The sequence below is a fragment of the Haliotis rufescens genome, unplaced genomic scaffold, assembly GCF_023055435.1.
Source record: "Haliotis rufescens isolate VD_foot unplaced genomic scaffold, xgHalRufe1.0.p SCAF_21, whole genome shotgun sequence".
NCBI classification, from domain to species: domain Eukaryota; kingdom Metazoa; phylum Mollusca; class Gastropoda; order Lepetellida; family Haliotidae; genus Haliotis; species Haliotis rufescens.
Genome location: NW_025963902.1, coordinates 7,135,691 through 7,157,571, shown reverse-complemented (window position 1 = coordinate 7,157,571; position 21,881 = coordinate 7,135,691). Strand labels below are relative to the sequence as shown.

The following is a 21,881-nucleotide window of genomic DNA, read 5'->3' as shown; positions in this document are numbered from 1 at the left end:
TTAAGTTGGCACGGGTTGCAGGTCACAGCAAATATGTTAATTGCCTTGTTTTGACCAAGAGTCTAGTGGTGTATAAGAACAATCAGCACACTAATTAAACAGGCTAACTACCTTGTTTGTCAAAGCAGGGTTGTAGACGATGACAGTTAGTTTATTGTCTTGTTCTGGACAGGCTAATTACTGGTCAACTCTGAAACATACAGAGTTGCTGTATGACTACATGTAAGGAAGATAAGATAGCCTTTGATGTATCCCTGTCCAAGAGCACGTGGTGTAAACATGTGGTCACTACATGGCCAGAGGATTATTAACGACCGAGATAGATAGCATTGGATTTAAATATCCCCTACGCAGCAAGAATATGAACTTGCTTACGTCCTCCACGAGGCAAACTCTGGGCCTCAAGGTCAACGGGCAAAGCCCTGCCACCCCTTCAATACGGAGGTGGTTTCAGAGTGAGTGAGTGAGTTGGGTTTAACGCCGCATTTAACAATATTCCAGTTATATCGCGGCGTGTCAGCTTAATGTGGGAGGAAAGCCCGAAGTGATGCAGGTCTCAGACGTTTACCACTTCGGGGAAACCCACGAGCACGGGTATGGTGCTGACAAACCTAGAAACATAATTGGGGCGAACCGGGATTCGAACCCACAGTCATAGGTTTCTGGCAAGCTCAAGGGACGCAACTCTGCACAGTGAATCGCGGCGCCTTAGACCACTGGGCCACCCGTGCCCCCTCCCTGTCCAAGAGCACGTGGTGTAAACATGTGGTCACTACATGGCCAGAGGATTATTAACGGCCGAGATAGTTAGCATTGGATTTAAATATCCCCTACGCAGCAAGAATATGAACTTTGTAAACCTTTATTCCTGAACTATGAAACGTGTGATGTTACATCCCTCGCTTCATTGAACACACTGATAAGTTGGATTCCACGGCGAATCCTTGTGTTTCTGCAGATTACCTGAGTGTGTCAATCCTTTCTCACAAACAATGCACTCGTAAAGGTTTGATTCCATTGTGAATCATCACTTGTGTATGCAGAGTACCTGAGTGTCAAAATATTTTCCCACATCGAACACACTGCTAAGGCTTGCTTCCACTATGAATGGTCAGGTGTCGCTTCAGGCTATTTGAGTATGTAAACGCTTTACAACACACATCACACTGATACGGCTTGCTAGCACTATGAATGGTCATGTGTTTCTGCAGGCTACTTGAGTGTGTGAACCACTTATCACACACAACACACTGATAAGGCTTGACTCCACTGTGAATCATCATGTGTGTCTTCAGGTTACCTGATTGTGCAAATGCTTTCCCGCATTCAACACACTGATGAGGTCTCATTCCAGTGTGAATCGCCATGTGCCTCTCCAAGGTACCTGATCGTGTAAATGATTTCTGACATATATTACACGGATAAGGCTTGACTTCACTGTGAATTCTGATGTGTTTCTGCAGATTACTTGATTGTGCAAATGTTTTCCCGCATTCAACACACTGATGAGGCTTGATTCCACTGTGAATCATCATGTGTGTCTTCAGGTGATATGAATGTCTAAATGCTTTCCCACATTCAACACACTGATACGGTCTGAGTCCACTGTGAATCGCCATGTGCCTCTCCAGAGTACCTGATCGTGTAAATGATTTCTGACATATATTACATGGATAGGGCTTGACTCCACTGTGAATCCTCATGTGTTTCTTCATGTTACTTGATACTGTAAATTCTTTTCCACATTCAACACACTGATAAGGTCTGATTCCAGTGTGAATCGCCATGTGATTCTTCAGAGTACCTGATCGTGTAAATGTTTTCTCACATACATTACACTGATAAGGTCTGAGTCCACTGTGAATCATCATGTGTTCCTGCAGAGTACGTGATCGTGCAAATGTTTTCTCACATACATTACACTGATAAGGCTTGTCTCCACTGTGAATCCTCATGTGTTTCTGCAGGGTATTTGATCGTGTAAATCCCTTCCCACATTCAACACACTGATAAGGTTTGATTCCAGTGTGAATCCTGATGTGATTCTTCAGAGTACTTAATCGTGTCAATGTTTTCTCACATATATTACACTGATTAGGCTTGACTCCACTGTGAATCCTCAAGTGTATCTGCAGGTAATTTGATCGTGTAAATTCCTTCCCACATTCAACACACTGATAAGGTTTGATTCCAGTGTGAATCCTCATGTGTGACTGCAGCTGACCCGATTGTGTAAATGTCTTCTCACACACAATGCACGGATAAGGCTTAATTCCACTGTGAATCCTCATGTGTGCCTGCAGATGTCCTGAACCTCTAAACCTTTTACCACATTCAACACACTGATAACGTGTGACTCCAGTGTGAATCAGCATATGTTTCTGCAGATGACCTGATAATGTTTTCTTACAAACAGTGCACTGGTGAGGCTTGATTCCACAGTGAATCGCCATGTGCCTTTTCATGTCTTCTGATTTAATAAATGTTTTCCCGCATGCACTAGACGTTGATTGATCTTCTGGACCACCACAATCTTTGTGTTCCTTGAGATCACCTATTTCCTGAGTGTCAGTAATTTCCAGCAATTCTCTCTCACAGTCACTGACTACACATGTTTCAGAAACAGAGCCAGGATTCTGTGGTTGGCTTTGTACTTCCATTGTTAACTTGTGGATGTTATGGTGTTCACTGAAAACAAAAGAGTTGTCTTTTATCATGATAATGCATTTTCAAAAGATGTTTCCACAAGAACACCAACAATAACGAGGGCTGAGACCCGTGAAGATCCGGGGTATAATAGGTCTTCAGCAACCCATGTTTGCCGTAAAAGGCGACTAACGGGTTCGGGTGGTCAGGTTCGCTGACTTGGTTGATGCATGTCATGGATCCCAATTGCGTGGATCGATCGATGCCCATGATATTAATCACTGGATTGTCTGGTCCATACTCGATTATTTACAGACCGCCGTCATATAGCTTGAATATTTCTGAGTGCGGCGTTAAACAACAAACAAACTATACACAAGTTGGTGATGTGTTATGGATCATGATGTAAGACCTGATTTTGTTAATGTTTTTCCCACATTTAACACACTGATAATAGCTGTTTGTGGTAATTTCATACCCCAAACGAATTAGTACTGCGGGAAAACACCAGACATTTCGTACCAGTGGAATATTCGTACCCAGAAAAATGACACATTTCGTACACTATTTAGTATTTCTAAGTATACCATTATAAGGTTATATTAGCGCCCTCAAACGGCCATATTCAACGCGATTTTTCGCGAATTGTGTGACGTCACAGTCCAGTCAATTTATAAACACTGTTACAGTGCATATATTTCATTACACTTTTTATATTTTTAACAAATTAAACTTAAACTAGGAAATTCTAAAATTCGAAAGTCGCTAGACCAGTATTTCTCGTTTTTATCGCCACTGGTCGACCATGACGGCTGCTCCTTGGCAAGCTCATTCACGCGAACAGTAAATTACGTAATCATAGATAAAGTCGGCGCGTACGTCCGCCCCGGCCCTTGTTCTCTTGATAAATGTTTTGTTACCAGCTGGCGCAGGTTTTGACCACCATCTTAAACTGTAATTAAAATAAACTCTTCTTAGGTAATACTGATACCATTCTATTTACCACCTGCTTTTGTGTAGTCAACTTTGACAGCCCAGGGCAGATAACAGAGACCGAAATTACAACTTCAAAGTAATTGTTAATGTGATAAGAGTAGAGCTGTGGGGGTATATAACTCCTTGGGTGTTGGTCCTCAGCACACTTGCTTGAATAAACCCTAAGGACCTCACAGCTCTCTTCTCTCTTGTTTCAAGGTAAGAAACATTTAAATATTCCTATTTTATGACTAAACTTCTTATTTCATTGTTATTATTGTCTAGAAAATGTTATAGTTAAGTTGAATCAGTACTGCCATATTGTAACTCTCAATCTACTGTGTACAAGTTCTAAATGACTGCTCATTATAAATATTATTTACTGTTTAATACACAGTAACTTCCCAGTGTTATTTGAAGTGTAATGCGTCGTGGGCTCCTCCAGTTTATGTGTCATTAATATGCGGCACCAATAGTTCTCTCCTATATTTCGACATCCATAATTATATTCCCCTTCTATGTCTAACATCATCTGTTCAAAATGCCAGATGCATATACAGTTTATATTTCCGTGCAGTAGCGTAGCGTACATGTAGCTTAGTCACAAAACGGTTCCTAGAGTTAACACAACTGTTTCAAGCAAGATTTATTACTAGGTTGGTTATTCCATACTTTCCGACAGTCCACCAATCAAAGGTTATATGTGCAGCTTTACCTTCCGTGTGCGTTTACAGCATAGGCTATAACAACGCATTCCATATTTCTTAGGTTTTATCTTCATCAAGTAAGTATTTGAATATATTGTAAAGAGTCCCGTCCCTCATATAGTTGCATACGCTGCAACACAGCCTATACCACAATTTCATTACCGTAGTCATTTAAATACTGTAAAAGTCATCTTTTATACTTCATAATAACGTACATTCAAACGCGCACCGTTCAAGTATACAATTACCGTATTCACTCCATTAGCTGTTATGGTATAGCTCCGTATATATGTAGGAAATGCGCGTAGTCAATAGCAACATAGCCGCCGTGATTCATTACCGTAGTCACCAAAGTAATCACTACTAAAACTAATAATGACACTAACTAAAACCGAGCTATATCTTCTACCGCGTACATTCGTATCTTTATTTGGATCAATTATTTACCTTCCGTATTAGCCGAAATTATTATGTTGTGATAATTATTACTGAAACCACAAATATTAATGTTTACCGTCTTTTCATAAGTAAATGTCATGTTCCTCATCTTAGTAGTTTGCGCAGTCTACCGTACATGCTCCATTAAAATATTACGACTACTCAATTTAGCTGTTAAGGAATGTTATTTAGCATTACCGTTATTATTCTAGTAAATACTGCATCTGTTGTATAATGTTACCGTACATACTCCAATTTAAATACATTGCCTTTATTATTATGCCTTTATTAGATGGACAATGTGTTAGCATATTATTATCATTATTATGATTGTACGTCACTATTATATATTAATTGATGTAACTTGAATAATATGACACTTGCTTGAATAAACCCTAAGGACCTCACAGCTCTCTTCTCTCTTGTTTCAAGGCTCGCTCCCAATAGCTAATTCCCCAAACCGAGGCCTGACAGTCGTTGGAATCCCAACAAGGCTGTCTTAATTGGTGGAGACGTTCGATCCTCGGTGCCTGGAGCCAGCCTTGTGAACTACAAGTTGAGACTGTGACGTTACCTGTACCTGACTCCACACTACCACCACCACCTCCACAGCTTGACACCACACTATGCCTGCTGACACCATCGTCCCCTACAGAAGCAACAACACAGTCAGTCTTATCTTACCCAGCAACAACCCCCAGTAATGGCACAGATACATCTCCCCAAATACACAGGTCAGCAGGATGCTGAAAGTTGGTGGGCAGATTTCTACAACTTCAACTTCCTCCATGGTCACACAGACACCCAATCCTGTAGAATTCTACCCTTCTACCTGGACGGAGCTGCTAAAGTATGGTTCAGGGACCTGCCTGCGCACACACAGCTTGACATCCACTTGCTGAAAGCGGCCTTTCAGCAACGATTTCGCAGTTCATCAGCCTTCAATTTGAGTCTTCTTGATATGACACAGAAGGAACAGGAGGACGTTGGAGACTTCATCACCAGGGTCCAAGCATCCGCGTTACACTCCTGCTTACCACAATCTGTGATAGTAGCCATTGCAATCAATGGGCTACTCCCACAGATTAAGCAGTGGGTGTATATGAAGGAGCCATTGACCCTGGATGAGGTTCGTCACCATGCCCAACTGGCTGTACAATCGCAGGCCCCAAGCAAGGAAGAGGTCAGCTTGGTCCAACAAGTTGAGCAATTAACGAACTTGGTGACCATGCTGATCACTACAAACAAGGTCTGTGCTGTACAATCAGCAACTCCCTCATCCCACCATCAGCAGCACGAGCCCCAGGTCCAGCAACAGCCACCCTCCCCATCACCAAGATACCACCAGCAACCACAACAGGAACCATACCAACCACAAGAGGATCCATACCAGTCGCCACAGCAGTACCAACCACAGCAGGATCCATACCAGTCACCACAGGAACAATACCAACCACCACAGGAACCATACCAGTCACCACAGGAACCATACTAACCACCACAGGAACCATACCAGTCACCACAGGAACCATACCAGTCACCACAAGAACCATACCAGCCACCACAGGAACCATACCAGCCACCAAGGGAACCATACCAACCAACACCACAGCAGTACCAACCACTACAACATCAATACCAGATACGGCAGGAACAATATCAACCACTACAGGAACAATACCAACCAACACCACAGCACTATCAGCCACCACAGAAGGAGTATCCAGTCCCACCACCTCAGCCCCACCACACAGCACAGCAACAACAACAGACGCCATCCTTCTACCCGTACAGCTCCAGCTACAGTCAACGTCTGCCAATTCCACAGCACCTTCGAGGCAGATGTCGCGGATGTGGTGAGTTTTTTCGGTTCCCTCACAATTGCCCTCATAGAAATACAGTCTGTAATTATTGCTCACGCATAGGTCACCATTCAAAAGTATGCATGCGCGCATACTATACACAATATCGACAGCCACAGGGACTCATACCTGATACTCATCGTTCTAGGGTCAGGCAAGAGTCAGCCTTTGTATCACTTGTGGCTCCCTTGACAAAGAACACTGTTCATGTCAAGGTGAAACAAGTGAGAACTACAGCTCTTGTTGACACAGGTGCATCAGTTAGCTGTGTCAGCATGGGCTACTTAAATAAAGTTGGCATCAAACCCTCTCATTTACGCCCATCTCACCTAACTGAAATCATAGGTGTAGGTGGTGAAAAACATTCTGTGCTAGGCTCTGTCTCTCTTGACATTAACATAGGGCATATCTACCTCCCCCAAATCTTTCATGTCTTTCACAACTTACATCACTCTCTCATCTTAGGCATTGACTTCCTTGAATTAAACAAAGTCACTATAGACCTGCCCTCAAAATGCCTTCACATACATGAAGGTCTTGTTTCAGTCTCCCTGGCATCAATCAATGGAGGCTACGCAAGACCATGCAAGTCTGTAATTATTCCTCCACACTCTCAAGCTGACATTCCCATCAAAATTTCTCATTGTCAACAAGGTCAAGTTTTTCTTCTTGAACCAGTTCCGGCATTAAATGACATGCAGCTCCATGGTGCTAAGTGCCTTATAACCAACAATCCAAAATCAGCTTGCATGAGATTGCTTAATGCTAGTGACAGCCATGTCACTTTATATTCAAAAACAGTGGTTGCTGTAGCCTCAGAGATTGACCCCACATCTGTCCTTGACCTCCCTGACACTTCTGATTCTGATCCTCCTACTACTACAAGTGCTAACACAACACATTCACAGGACATTGACTTTGATCTTAGTGATGCAGACCTCACACATGAACAACAAACACATTTACGTGCATTTCTCCAATCACAAAGGTCAGTTTTTGCCTCAGATTGGTCAGAATTAGGACACACCCACTTACATCAACACAGAATAGAAACAGGTGATGCCAGACCGATTAGACTCCCTTTTTACAGGCAAAACGCAGCCATTAGAAAAGAATGTTCAAGACAGGTAAAAGAAATGTTAGATGCCAATATCATTCAACCTAGTTCTTCTGAGTGGCACTCACCTGTTGTCATGGTTAAGAAACGTGACAGCTCTTACCGCTTTGCCGTAGATTATAGACGCCTCGATGCAGTTACTAAGCCTATATTTTTTCCTCTGCCACGTTTTGAAGATGTCGTTGATGCCGTAGGTGACAGCCATGCCAAAATCTTTAGTGTCCTTGATTGTGCTAGTGGCTTTTGGCAAATACCACTCCACCCAGATACAAAACACAAGTCCGCCTTCATTACGCCTGATGGTGTTTTTGAATGGAATCGCCTTCCTTTCGGCCTCAAAAATGCTCCTATGGCATTTCAGCAAACCATTTCAGAGGCACTAAAAGAGATGAATTGGCGTTACATATTGATATATGTCGACGACATAATAATATTTTCTAAAACCTTTTCTGAACATCTGAATCACCTCAAGGCAGTATTCCAAAAGATCAGTGAAGCAGGCCTCACTCTTAAACCCAGCAAATGTAAATTCGCGACAAAACAAGTTACCTACTTAGGGCATATCTTCAGCAAAGATGGCATCCATGTTGATCCTTCCAAAATAGATTCAGTCACACAGATTCCACCTCCTAAAAATGTCCATGACGTGCGCCATTTCCTAGGTTTGGCATCATATTATCGGAAATTTGTAGCAAACTTTTCGGGCATTGCCTCCCCTCTTTACAATCTTCTTAAAAAAGATGCATCTTTCGAATGGTCATACAATTGTCAACAGGCATTTGAAAAGCTAAAACATGCCCTTACATCTGCTCCTATCCTCGCATACCCTGACCAAAACCAACCCTTCATCCTCACAACTGATGCATCACAAACTGCAATAGGGTACATCTTAGGCCAACTTGATTCTCAAGGTAGAGAACATGTAATATGTTATGGTGGTCGCTCTCTCCATACTGCTGAAAAGAATTGGGGTATCACACATCTAGAATGCCTGGCCGTCCTAGAAGGTATTAAAAACTTCAGGGTGTACCTTGCAAATGGATCATTTTCTGTTTACACAGACCACAAAGCTCTGACTTGGCTTAAGAAAACCAAACATGACTCTGGTCGCCTTAGTAGATGGTCCCTCATGCTGCAAGAGTATGATTTTGAGATCATACACAGGCCAGGCAAAGCCAACACAAATGCAGATGCCTTATCTCGCATTCCTCATGCAGAGCAAGTACATCAACCTAACACTGATGATATACCCTCCCCACCCATTTCAACAGAACCCATCTCATCAACCCGCACATATGAACAAGTAGCTGCCACTGCTTCATCTCCACTCTTACCCACTGCAACTTCACATTCGATGTCACCATCAAGCAGCCCCAAAGTGTCATTCCCTCATCACCAAGGCAACACGAGGCCTACTCCCTCGACTGCCACTTCTCTCCATTATGCCAATCCCAATACAGGCAACATGAGGTTTACACCCTCGACTGCCACTTCTCGCCATTATGCAAATCCCAATGCAGGCAACATGAGGTCTACACCCTCGACTGCCACTTCTCTCCATTATGCCAATCCCAATACAGGCAACAAGAGGTCTACACCCTCGACTGCCACTTCTCACCATTATGCCAATGCCAATACAGGCAACAAGAGGTCTACACCTTCGACTTCCTTCACTCGCCAATATGCTTATTCAAAAGCAGGCAATATGAGGTCTACACCCTCAACAGCCTTATCTCACAAACCAGCCAGCCATGCTCATCCAAGTCCCATGCCACCTACTGACAAGAAGACAAACAAGTCGGTCACCACTGCTACAAAATCCTCCAACAACAGTGTCCACACCAAACTACCATTCATGTCTCGTCCCTCCAGCCAGCTGAGGTCTTCTTCCTCTTCAACCAAATCATGCTCATCTCCACAAAACAACTTTCCAAAGCATACAAACATTGACAATGACACTCTTGACTCACCCAGTGTCTCATCAGAAGATATCAGTAGAGATGACATAACATCCTCTATATCTGTAGACTTTGTCTACAAGTCGGGTCCTCACGATCCTCCTTCAGGCCCTATGGTCTTTGCTATAGGAACTGATCTTGATGATAAAGACTTGGCAGAAAAGCAACGTAAATCCCCTGACCTTTGTCCAATCATGGACTACATTGAAAAAGGTGAAATTCCTTCCACCTATACAGATGTTCAAGTCAAGGGTCTAACTGGCCTTGCTCAAGAGTATGACATACGTGATGGTATTCTGTACCACTTCTATCATGCAAAGCATCGAGGTCAGAAAAACAATCGCCCTCCTATGGTAACACAGCTAGCTGTCCCTGTCTGCTGTCGCAAAGAGCTTCTTTTTGCCTACCATGATTCCAAAGCTGGTGGTTGCCACCTTGGACGAGATGCCACTCGTCAGACAATACTCACAAAGTATTACTGGCCAGGCTTATACCAGGATATTGAGAATTATGTCAAGTCCTGTGATGACTGCCAACGCTCCAAAAGAAGGACAAATGCTAAGCCAGCACCAATGGTGCCCATGCCTATTGAGGACACATTCTCTCGTCTCCATGTTGACATCCTCGGGCCATTGCCTGAGACTAAGGAAGGTTATAAGTATGTTCTCCTTGCAGTTGATTCCTTCTCACGCTGGACAGAAGGTTTCCCTATGCGCACTCAAGAAGCCTCCGAGGTTGCATCAATCCTGTTCACTGAGGTTTTCTCACGGTTTGGTGCTCCCCGTACTCTTCTTACTGACAGAGGTAGGCAGTTCACTTCCAAGCTAGTAAATGCTCTCTGTGAACTCCTCGATATCAAGCACTACTACACTTCGTCCTACCACCCCCAGACTAATGGGATGTGTGAAAGGAGGAACAGTGTCATAGAGCAGGCTCTCCGAACATATGCTGACCCTGATCAGACCAATTGGGCCAAACTCATTCCATGTGTTATGATGGCCATGCGCAATGTACCTTGTCAATCTACAGGGTATTCACCACACTACCTTCTGTTTGGAAAGGAAATGAATCTTCCTTTTGACACAACCTTGCTGCCTAAATCTACCCTCGGCAAAGATGCACAGGGTCATCTTCAAGATCTCTTGAAAAATCTGAATGTTGCAAAATCCCTTGCAAAGGACAACATGTCTGCTGCTCAGGATAAAAGCAAGAATCTTCAGGATGTCAGAGCCAAGGAACCTTCATTTGCAGTTGGTGATCAGGTTCTCATGACTGATCCAACTGTCAAAACTGGCCTTTCCCCCAAACTGTCAAAGAAATGGATAGGACCTTACAGAATCATTCGCATCGGTCTTAACCATACTTTCAAACTACTGAACACTAACACAAACAAAGAACATAAATCCTTCATTCATGCCAACAGACTTAAAACTTATACACCTCCAACCCCTCGAAGACAACCTGCACAACCAGCTCAGCATCTAGCAACACCCACTCAGTCGACGGCCTCCCAGCCTGACAATCCTCGTAGAGAAGCCTCACAAACAGCCCAGCATCAATCAACTCCAACTCAGTCAACATCCTCCCATCCTGACAACCCTACCACAACACAGCACACTTCCGTAGAGGATCCCATTATGCTACCTCACTCGTCTGATAACTCTGACACTATTCCACAGAGTCCCACATCATCTGCCCAACCAGATGATCAACTTTATGCTGTAAAACGCATACACAAAGCTAAAAAGAAGTCAGGAGTAACTCATTACCTAATTGAATGGGAAGGTTACCCTCAACGCACCTGGGAACCTGCCTCCAACCTTAGTGCGGAAATGATAAGTGATTACCATACATTTAGAACAGGATCTGGTCACAGACGGAAACGGAAACACAGATATTTTGCAAAATCATAGGTCTTGACCTTCCATGCTATTCCTCCTGGCAACAAGTCATCATTTGTCAAGGTAGATGAGCTCTGACCACCCCCTACAGGTAATCAAATTGCCTTGTGTTCTATAAGTGCTACGCAGTGAAATGTTGTGGCCACAACTTTCCTGCAACAATGGTCATCCCATCTGACTTGTACTTTGGTTTCTTTTTGTCTTTGGTCCATCATGGAGAGCCACTATCCTTGAGTTCGGCTGATATTCGTGCCTCCTGTCCTGAGTGACCTCGCTTTGCCTCCAATACCTAACTAAGATACGTACACGTCAACTACCGTTAATCTCTCGTTGTCATCACCACCTTAACAGACTACAATGTTTCCATTCTGTTAGGAATCTTGGCTGTTCCTTGGGCAGCATTTCTCATCCTTGTCTCAAAATCTCAACTGTCTTCTCCAAGACTTGAGTATGCCACAATTCCAATTCTTCCACTCACTCTGTGCCTTCCTATTGGCATATCCAAACGCCTTCTGGTGCCTCACTTCCCACACATTCACAAACTCTTTAAGCACCCCTTTGCCACCTATATCCTAATATTTCACAACGGATACTTTCAAATCGTAGACCTAGCGTGATGTGAAATGTTTGACAGTGTCAGGGCAAATTGTTGGGGAACGCTAAAAACTCCCTCATCACACAACAACCTTTCCTCATATTATGTATGTTCTTGTTAACCGGTTTCCTTTTCACAGAAATGCTTGTTCATTACTTCAAATTGTCATTTTTCTTGTAGTTTAATATGTAGGTATGTTTCAGAATCTTTGTAATGGAAATCGTGTGCCTTATGTTTTCAACTGATCAAACTATCTTCATGCACACATTTGTTCATGTCCAACGTAATCTATTGTATCATTGTATTCTGATTATCTATGTATATTCGCTTCATTTTAATCCTTTTCTTTTGGCTTTTGAGGACAAAAGCTCCACGACGCACAGGGGTATTGTTACAGTGCATATATTTCATTACACTTTTTATATTTTTAACAAATTAAACTTAAACTAGGAAATTCTAAAATTCGAAAGTCGCTAGACCAGTATTTCTCGTTTTTATCGCCACTGGTCGACCATGACGGCTGCTCCTTGGCAAGCTCATTCACGCGAACAGTAAATTACGTAATCATAGATAAAGTCGGCGCGTACGTCCGCCCCGGCCCTTGTTCTCTTGATAAATGTTTTGTTACCAGCTGGCGCAGGTTTTGACCACCATCTTAAACTGTAATTAAAATAAACTCTTCTTAGGTAATACTGATACCATTCTATTTACCACCTGCTTTTGTTTAGTCAACTTTGACAGCCCAGGGCAGATAACAGAGACCGAAATTACAACTTCAAAGTAATTGTTAATGTGATAAGAGTAGAGCTGTGGGGGTATATAACTCCTTGGGTGTTGGTCCTCAGCACACTTGCTTGAATAAACCCTAAGGACCTCACAGCTCTCTTCTCTCTTGTTTCAAGGTAAGAAACATTTAAATATTCCTATTTTATGACTAAACTTCTTATTTCATTGTTATTATTGTCTAGAAAATGTTATAGTTAAGTTGAATCAGTACTGCCATATTGTAACTCTCAATCTACTGTGTACAAGTTCTAAATGACTGCTCATTATAAATATTATTTACTGTTTAATACACAGTAACTTCCCAGTGTTATTTGAAGTGTAATGCGTCGTGGGCTCCTCCAGTTTATGTGTCATTAATATGCGGCACCAATAGTTCTCTCCTATATTTCGACATCCATAATTATATTCCCCTTCTATGTCTAACATCATCTGTTCAAAATGCCAGATGCATATACAGTTTATATTTCCGTGCAGTAGCGTAGCGTACATGTAGCTTAGTCACAAAACGGTTCCTAGAGTTAACACAACTGTTTCAAGCAAGATTTATTACTAGGTTGGTTATTCCATACTTTCCGACAGTCCACCAATCAAAGGTTATATGTGCAGCTTTACCTTCCGTGTGCGTTTACAGCATAGGCTATAACAACGCATTCCATATTTCTTAGGTTTTATCTTCATCAAGTAAGTATTTGAATATATTGTAAAGAGTCCCGTCCCTCATATAGTTGCATACGCTGCAACACAGCCTATACCACAATTTCATTACCGTAGTCATTTAAATACTGTAAAAGTCATCTTTTATACTTCATAATAACGTACATTCAAACGCGCACCGTTCAAGTATACAATTACCGTATTCACTCCATTAGCTGTTATGGTATAGCTCCGTATATATGTAGGAAATGCGCGTAGTCAATAGCAACATAGCCGCCGTGATTCATTACCGTAGTCACCAAAGTAATCACTACTAAAACTAATAATGACACTAACTAAAACCGAGCTATATCTTCTACCGCGTACATTCGTATCTTTATTTGGATCAAGTATTTACCTTCCGTATTAGCCGAAATTATTATGTTGTGATAATTATTACTGAAACCACAAATATTAATGTTTACCGTCTTTTCATAAGTAAATGTCATGTTCCTCATCTTAGTAGTTTGCGCAGTCTACCGTACATGCTCCATTAAAATATTACGACTACTCAATTTAGCTGTTAAGGAATGTTATTTAGCATTACCGTTATTATTCTAGTAAATACTGCATCTGTTGTATAATGTTACCGTACATACTCCAATTTAAATACATTGCCTTTATTATTATGCCTTTATTAGATGGACAATGTGTTAGCATATTATTATCATTATTATGATTGTACGTCACTATTATATATTAATTGATGTAACTTGAATAATATGACACTTGCTTGAATAAACCCTAAGGACCTCACAGCTCTCTTCTCTCTTGTTTCAAGGCTCGCTCCCAATAGCTAATTCCCCAAACCGAGGCCTGACAGTCGTTGGAATCCCAACAAGGCTGTCTTAACACTATGAATCATCATGTGTTTCTGCAGGCCACCTGAATGTGTGAACTCTTTCCCACATTCTACACATTGATAAGGGTTGCTTCTGCTGTGTACATGCATGTGTTTCTGCAGGCTGCCTGACTGTGTGAACCCTTTCCCACATTCTACACACTGATAAGGTTTGACTCCTGTGTGAATCAGCAGAAAAAAAATAAATTATGTTTCTGCAGATGACCTGATAATGTTTTCTTACAAACAGTGCACTAGTGAGGCTTGATTCCACAGTGAATCGCCATGTGCCTTTTCATGTCTTCTGATTTCTAAGTACACCATTATAAGGTTATATTAGCGCCCTCAAACGACGTCACAGTCCAGTCCATTTATAAACAGTGAGTCAGTATGGTTTTACGCCGCTTTTTGGAATATTCCAGCAACATCACGGCGGGGGACACAAGAAATGGGCTTCACACATTGTACCCATGTCGGGAATCGAACCCAGGTCTTCGGCGTGACGAGCGAACGCTTTAACCATTAGGCTAATAGGCTAGGCCATTTTTCTTTGTCTCATGGAGGCCGCCGTTATGGAATTGCCTGTATCAGTGCTTCGCAAGCGCAGCCAAAGGCTGGTCTCCAGGAGAGAAAACTAGGGATTGGGTCAGTGCGGTTAAATGGATAAATGGATCACTGTCAAACGAGACACCATAAGTAGCCGTTATGAAATGATCTACCATGGATATCATTCGCGACGTCATTTTGTAATCTTTGCCGTACTGTCACTTAAACTTGAGTGTTGCCTTTGTGTATGACTTCCCGGCTTTGCGCGCTACATACAGGTTCAAACATACCAAATCACAAGCAGTTTTCGCAGCCTTCAGTGCAGAATGAATCCCATGGCAGCTGTAATTTTGTATGTTTTGTTTTAAATGTACATTAACCCATTAATTAAAACTGACCATGTATTTTTATATATTTAGAGCTGTCTTTTTTACATGATAACTTACAATGTTAGCTGAATTCGACCGCGGATAGGGGGCACGGGTGGCCGAGTCGTCTAAGGCGCCGCGATTCGCTGTGCAGAGTTGCGTCCCTTGGGCACGCCAGAAACCTATGATTGTGGGTTCGAATCCCGGTTCGCCCCAATTATGTTTCTGGGTTTGTCAGCACCATACCCGTGCTCGTGTGTTTCACCAAAGTGGTAAACGTCTGAGACCTGCATCACTTCTGGCTTTCCTCCCACATTAAGCTGACACGCCGTGATATGACTGGAATAATGTTAAAAGCGGCGTTGAACCCAACTCACTCACTCTAAGCATTTGGAATAAAAACGTTGAATGGGTTAAAATGAAGGCGCATTGGTAGCTCCTGAATTGGAACCGAATGCATTAATTATGCGAATGAAAAAGAACACTATCGGATTTGACAGCGGTCATTAGCGAAATATGTGCACAGCTTCTATGGGAAACTAGGTCAAATGCAGCGGAATAACTTCGGCTGTATCCGTCAGAAGCCGATCTCACTTACATAAGAACACTTTCTTCCGGAAACAGACAGCGTGAGGGACATTGCGGAGATACACCAATGAGCGATAAGCTAAGAAGTTTCTTTTGGTTTGTCTGACTCGAATTCTTGACTTTAACATTTTTAAGCATAAAATTCATGGCATTGAGCATCAGAATTTGTTATCTAAAAGTAGAAGACGTGTTTTCTTAAATCAGTTATAGCAAATATATGGGTAGACTAACATCTAGTCAAACAGTTGTTAAGTTCTGTTCATAGAAAATATAATAAAAAGGAGCAAAGATACTCTCGTCATTTCCTGAAACTGCAGTAATCTAGACTTGCCTACTAATATAGACTTGCTTGGGCTTTTTTTGGATATATTTGTTTCAGGGTCAGTATCACAGACTATTAAATGGGCAGTAGTCAGGCATGGTCTCCGACCACGCTGAAGATGCCTGACATCTCGCCCACCCCCAAACAGATCCCAGCAACTTGGCAACTGTTTGGTAGCCAAAACAAACGCATCGGGATCTCGTAATGGTATGTTGATAAAATACATATGAATTAATATTATTGCTTAAGTGCCAATCAGCCACAGAAGAATTCCTTACTGTTTGCGTCGACTGACATAATTTTGTTATAAGCCGTATAGTATCACCAATTACTGGGCAAATACAACATATTGAGTTCTAAGACGTTAACAATGAATGAAATTATGGGCGAAGTAATTTATCTAGCTCTATGACTGATACGTTTTCCAATCGACTCCCATCAAAATACATCGATAATGCATACAAAATACATTACTGAACTATATTATTGCTGATCATGGATAATCTGTATGGAAAGGGCATTATTCATTCATATTCATAGGAGGGCCTGATATACGACTTCTAAGAGAAACATCATCTTATGCACAGTGAAAAAACTACATCAAGTCCCTTCAGCGAATTCAGCGTAAACAGGTGATAAAAATTTTTTGGTCAAGGAAACTTGAGATAAATTACTTCCAGACTTGACGATTTACCATTTAAATTGTCTTTTCTCTTCTGCTGGACATTTTTTTATTTGCAGAAATTAGGTTTGCTGTGTGTTTTTCCCATTAACTAAACCGGAAATAACACCCAGCTGTACATTTTCTACCAATCTACCCGTGATTCGGTTAATAATACCCCCCAAAACGTATAACTTGAAAGGATTTTGATGCAATGATCGGAATACTTGTACTCTGAAATTTTTATTTTATCAGAAATGATATTTTCCAAAATACCGTATTTTTAGTTGCAAGTTTTACTAATTAAGATAATAATAACCATAATCACTTTTGTACAGCTGGACGTTATTGGCGGGTAAGTTTTACGCATGAAAAAAAACAAAAACAGTCACCGTTGAGGCCTCCTCGGTTTCTGCTACAGTTAATGGATAAAAACAAAATGCAAAAATCGTAATTACAACCGACAAAAGTTATATGTATAATATCAGGCAGTTATACATATCCTATATCCACAAAGTTGGTTGGTTTGTTGTTTAACGCCGCACTCGGCAATATTCCAGCTACATGACGGCGGCCTATAAATAATCGAGTCTGGACCAGACAATCCAGTGATTAATATCATGCGCATCGATCCACGCAATTGGGATCCATGACATGCATCAACTAAGTCAGCGGTTGCTGAAGACCTATTCTACCCCGGAATCTTCACGGGTCTATATCCAGAGAGAGGAATAATATCCCTAGTCTGTCTTTCAGACGCTGTTACAAATATATATCAAATATAGCCCATGCAAGTCTATAATGTTTGGCAAGTCTAGATTACTGCAGTATCAAATGAAGAGAGTCTCTGGGCTCCCTTTTATTATCTTTTTGTTAAGATAATTGAACAACTATTTTTTTCCCTGTACGATATGATCATTTTAGAGACTAGATGATGGTCTATAACATCCCATACATATCAAGCTGTACAAAGAAACTTGTTCGATGTCACGTGTCTTTGTGACAATCTAATATTTTTATATATAGAGGTTATCACGCGAGTGTGTTTGGGGATGGTTAATATCCTGCATTAGGAATAAACATTGTATTTAGTGAGCCTTGGCGAGCTAAATACATAGTGTTTATACCTAATACAGGATATTTACCATCCCCAAACACACTCGCGTAATAACCTCTTTATTCTTCCCCGCCCTGAAGGCGGTGAAGTATACGGGAAACGTTAATTTTGTAGCATGTTTGTCGACATGTTGGTTTATTTGAAATTTCAAGCCACGCATTTACGGAAACAAAACATACAAATCATGTGCGTGGAATGTTGATGCTAGTCTATGAGACGTCACGGCCACGGTCATACGTTGTTGACAGTCGGTCTGTCCCGTCATAACGTTAAGAAGTGTAGTCAGATGTACACACAGCGACAAAACGAAACAAGGTAACAAATCAAACATATTTCACCCAAATCTCACACAATTTTAATTTGTGGAGAAGGTTTCAAGGCGCAGAGGTCTAGAAGCACAGATATGGCTACTTATCCCGCTTGGCTAGGCCTCGTGCCCTCGCAAAATTGTTTCGAAATTTATATCTCCAAAGTTGCTAAAACTTATAAAATGCCTTAGCTACGTCACAGTTAGACACTGGTTTTCAGTATATTAGACTATTCTTTTCATAGTGATAGCAATTATCCCAGTAGTTTCTCCAGATTCCCGACAGTTAATTCTGACTCGATCGCCGAATGACGAGGGCGACGCCATGTTTGTCTATTAACAGTGAAAGTAGTCCCTACTTGACCTTTGATATTTGCATCTTTATCAGCGTATGACCCCAACGGATATCGTCTTTATCCGTTGGCTTTATTCTGCCGAGAAACCTACCAATTATATGATAAATATCGATATATAGAGCCTTTTGGGGTATCTCAATTCGTGTTCGTTTCTCAACTGACCACATAAGTTTGTTTCAGGTGTTTCACATCGGTGTCAAGTCTCATTGGTCAGCTGAGATAGCACACGTGACAACTATGTTTTTGATGTCCATGGTTCTTTAAAAAATCCAAATGATCAATTAATTAACGTACTATCGGCTAATCCTTTGACCAAAGTATGTTGTTTTGACATAAGCACTTCACGCCCAGCTATGGGTGTATTTCGTCTGCTTTAGTAAACCTGCATACATGAACACTAACTTTTGACAAATCTTCTCTGCAAGATAACATTGATTTATCAATCAAATTATCGGTTAATCCTTTGATCGATGTTTTTTTAGCAACTCAACTGATCATTCTTCTCTTGCTGTGTTGCCATGGTTATTACTTAACATGTAGTCCATTCACCGCATCAGACTGGATTTATAACCCAGTCTTCTATTGAAAAATTACCCCAGACACAAGAAATGCCAAAAGGGAACCGCTGAATGCTACATATCCTCTGGGGCGTTCGGGTATCCTAGTGGTTAAAGCGTTCGCTCGTCACGCTGAAGAGCAGGGTTCGATTCTCGACATAGGTACAATGTGTGAAGCCCATTTCTGGTGTCCCCCGCCGTGATATTGCTGGAATATTGCTAAAAGCGGCGTAAAACCATACTCACTCACTCACTGTATATCCTCTACACCCCTAGAGGCAGGGATGAACGTTATTGAGTAATTTGGCAGTCTTTGTCAGACAATCTGAGTGGTTCTACCACTAATTCTATCTGATTATATTGATGACTTTATCTTCTTGTTCCTTCAACATCCGACAGTCGATAGTATACAAAACCAATGGAATGGGAAAATGGGGTTATAATTACGGCTTCAAATAAATCAAATTGTTCTTTTTAATAGTATAGGTCTGTTGACATGATATTATAACGTGATATTATTAAAGATCAACCTATAAAATACAGCAATGGTATCCAAATCAATATGTCACCTTGCCCGTGAAGATCCGGGGTAGAATAGTTCTTTAGCAACCAACTAAGCTTGTCGTAAGAGGCGACTAACGGGATCGGGTGGTCATGCTTGCTGACTTGGTTGATGCATGTCATCGTATTCCAATTGCTTGGATCGATGCTTATGATGTCAATCACTGGATTGTCTGGTCAAGCCTCGATTATTTACAGACCGCCGTCATATAGCTGGAATTTTGCTGCGTGCGGCGTTAAACAAACAAACAACCAAATAATCTGTCATCTTATAATCCACGCATTCAGAAATCCGAACATGTTTTCACTGCGGGGAGACATATTTTTTATCAAACTATAACCATCAGGGGAATTCCTAATAACGGCATCCGATGAGGTTGTCGCGCTCTGTTGCGTTAGCCAGCTGATCGACTCACGGCAGCTACTGAATAAAAATATGAGCCTTAGCTGGTGGTGTGAGGCAGTCGGATAGAAGCCAGAGTGTAGTTTCCCTTTATTTATAATATAAGTAAAAATGGACGTTATTCTCCTGACATACACGTTGCAACAGTATTCATGATGCCACGGACATTTTCTAAGCTCCCGTTCTAGCGTCTTTCCGTAGTAAATACATAAACAGCTGATAAAGCGTGCGCCACGTTTCCATATCGAATGGAAGCCGCCATTGTTGAGTCGTGGCTGTATCACTGAAGCGCACGCGCTGCCTACCTAGACAACCAGGTCTCCAGGAGAGAAACACAGGGGATAGTGAGTTAAAATGGATAAAAAGCCACGATCACAAAGAAAAGAGACGCATTTCTCTAAGCAGACGCTGTCAAATGATCTAACTTCGAAGCCATGTAATATTGTAATCTTGTAATTACTTACATTTGATTGCTGCCTGTGTGCGACCTCCCGGCTTTGCTTCCTGCACGTTATGACGAGCGCTGGTGGGATTGTGTTGCTATTTTAAGAATACATCCTGTCCTTCGCTTCAACCAGAGACGATATACATATGTGCCTAATATGGGCTCTGCCTCAACAGCGAGTGAGTGAGTATAGTTTTACGCCGCTTTTAGCACTATTCCTGCAATATCACGTCGGAGGACACCAGAAATGAACTTCACACATTGTATCCATGTGGGGAATAGAACCTTGGTATTGGGCGTGACGACCGAACCCCTTCACCACCAGGCTACCCCACCGACCACCTCGGTAGAGGCAGGGGACCGGTCTGTTTTTCTATAACTTATTTCATCGATTACCTATTTCTATGCGGATTTGTGTTTTTATGACAAATACTGAAAAAAAAAGTAGAAATGGTAATGGTATTAATATTCCTATTTTTTTTATTTTTTTTGTGGTAACATTCATTGTACTCGCATCTCTTGCTTTAATGAAGTTTATAAAGAACTTATTCAGTTTTCATTAAGGTGCATTGATGTTTCAAATTGATAACCCATCAATATATGATTCATATTTTCTTAGCTAGGCTACGCAGATAAACTCAGGGGTCGAACGATCGCATCAAAAAGTGGAAGAGATATGACAATCGGTATTAGACAACTGACGTTAGGAATGTGAGAATATGCGGGAAATACCAAACTTATCCCACCTGTTCGCAAAATGGACTTGTCCGACATTGCCGAGGTCGGATTTCATTCAGGGAGTCATCATTATGTAAATACGGGTAAATATATTTCAAGTTTGTACGGTTTAGTAACATCCTTAAAGAGGCTGAACATAATATTGATATCTCATGTAAGAAATAATCGACTGGCGGTTTATTCTCCCTGCAGTGTTTTATTGTACAACTGCTAATCGTCGTTTTTTTTTAGATTAACTTTATTTCATTTGCTTCAGTTTTAGTTGAGATACCTATTGCCACCAATATCAAAAAGGGGCGGTAGGGTAGCCTGGTGGTGAAAGGGTTCGCTCGTCAAGCCGAAGACCCGGGTTCGATTCCGTTCATGTGTACAATGTATAAAGTCAGCGCGCCT

General features: G+C 41.6%; 1 protein-coding gene across 1 annotated transcript; it reads right to left on the bottom strand.

Annotated features, from left to right (window-relative positions):
* Positions 1–846: 846 nt before the first annotated feature.
* On the bottom strand, positions 847–20,827 carry LOC124111514 (zinc finger protein 501-like). Its single transcript, XM_046471249.2, has 2 exons — positions 20,770–20,827; positions 847–2,688 (listed from the first exon to the last, which is right to left on the bottom strand). Exon 2 carries the CDS (start codon positions 2,658–2,660, stop codon positions 1,086–1,088), a length of 1,575 nt encoding a protein of 524 aa, XP_046327205.2. The 5' UTR covers positions 2,661–2,688; positions 20,770–20,827; the 3' UTR covers positions 847–1,085.
* Between the last annotated feature and the right edge of the window lie 1,054 nt (positions 20,828–21,881).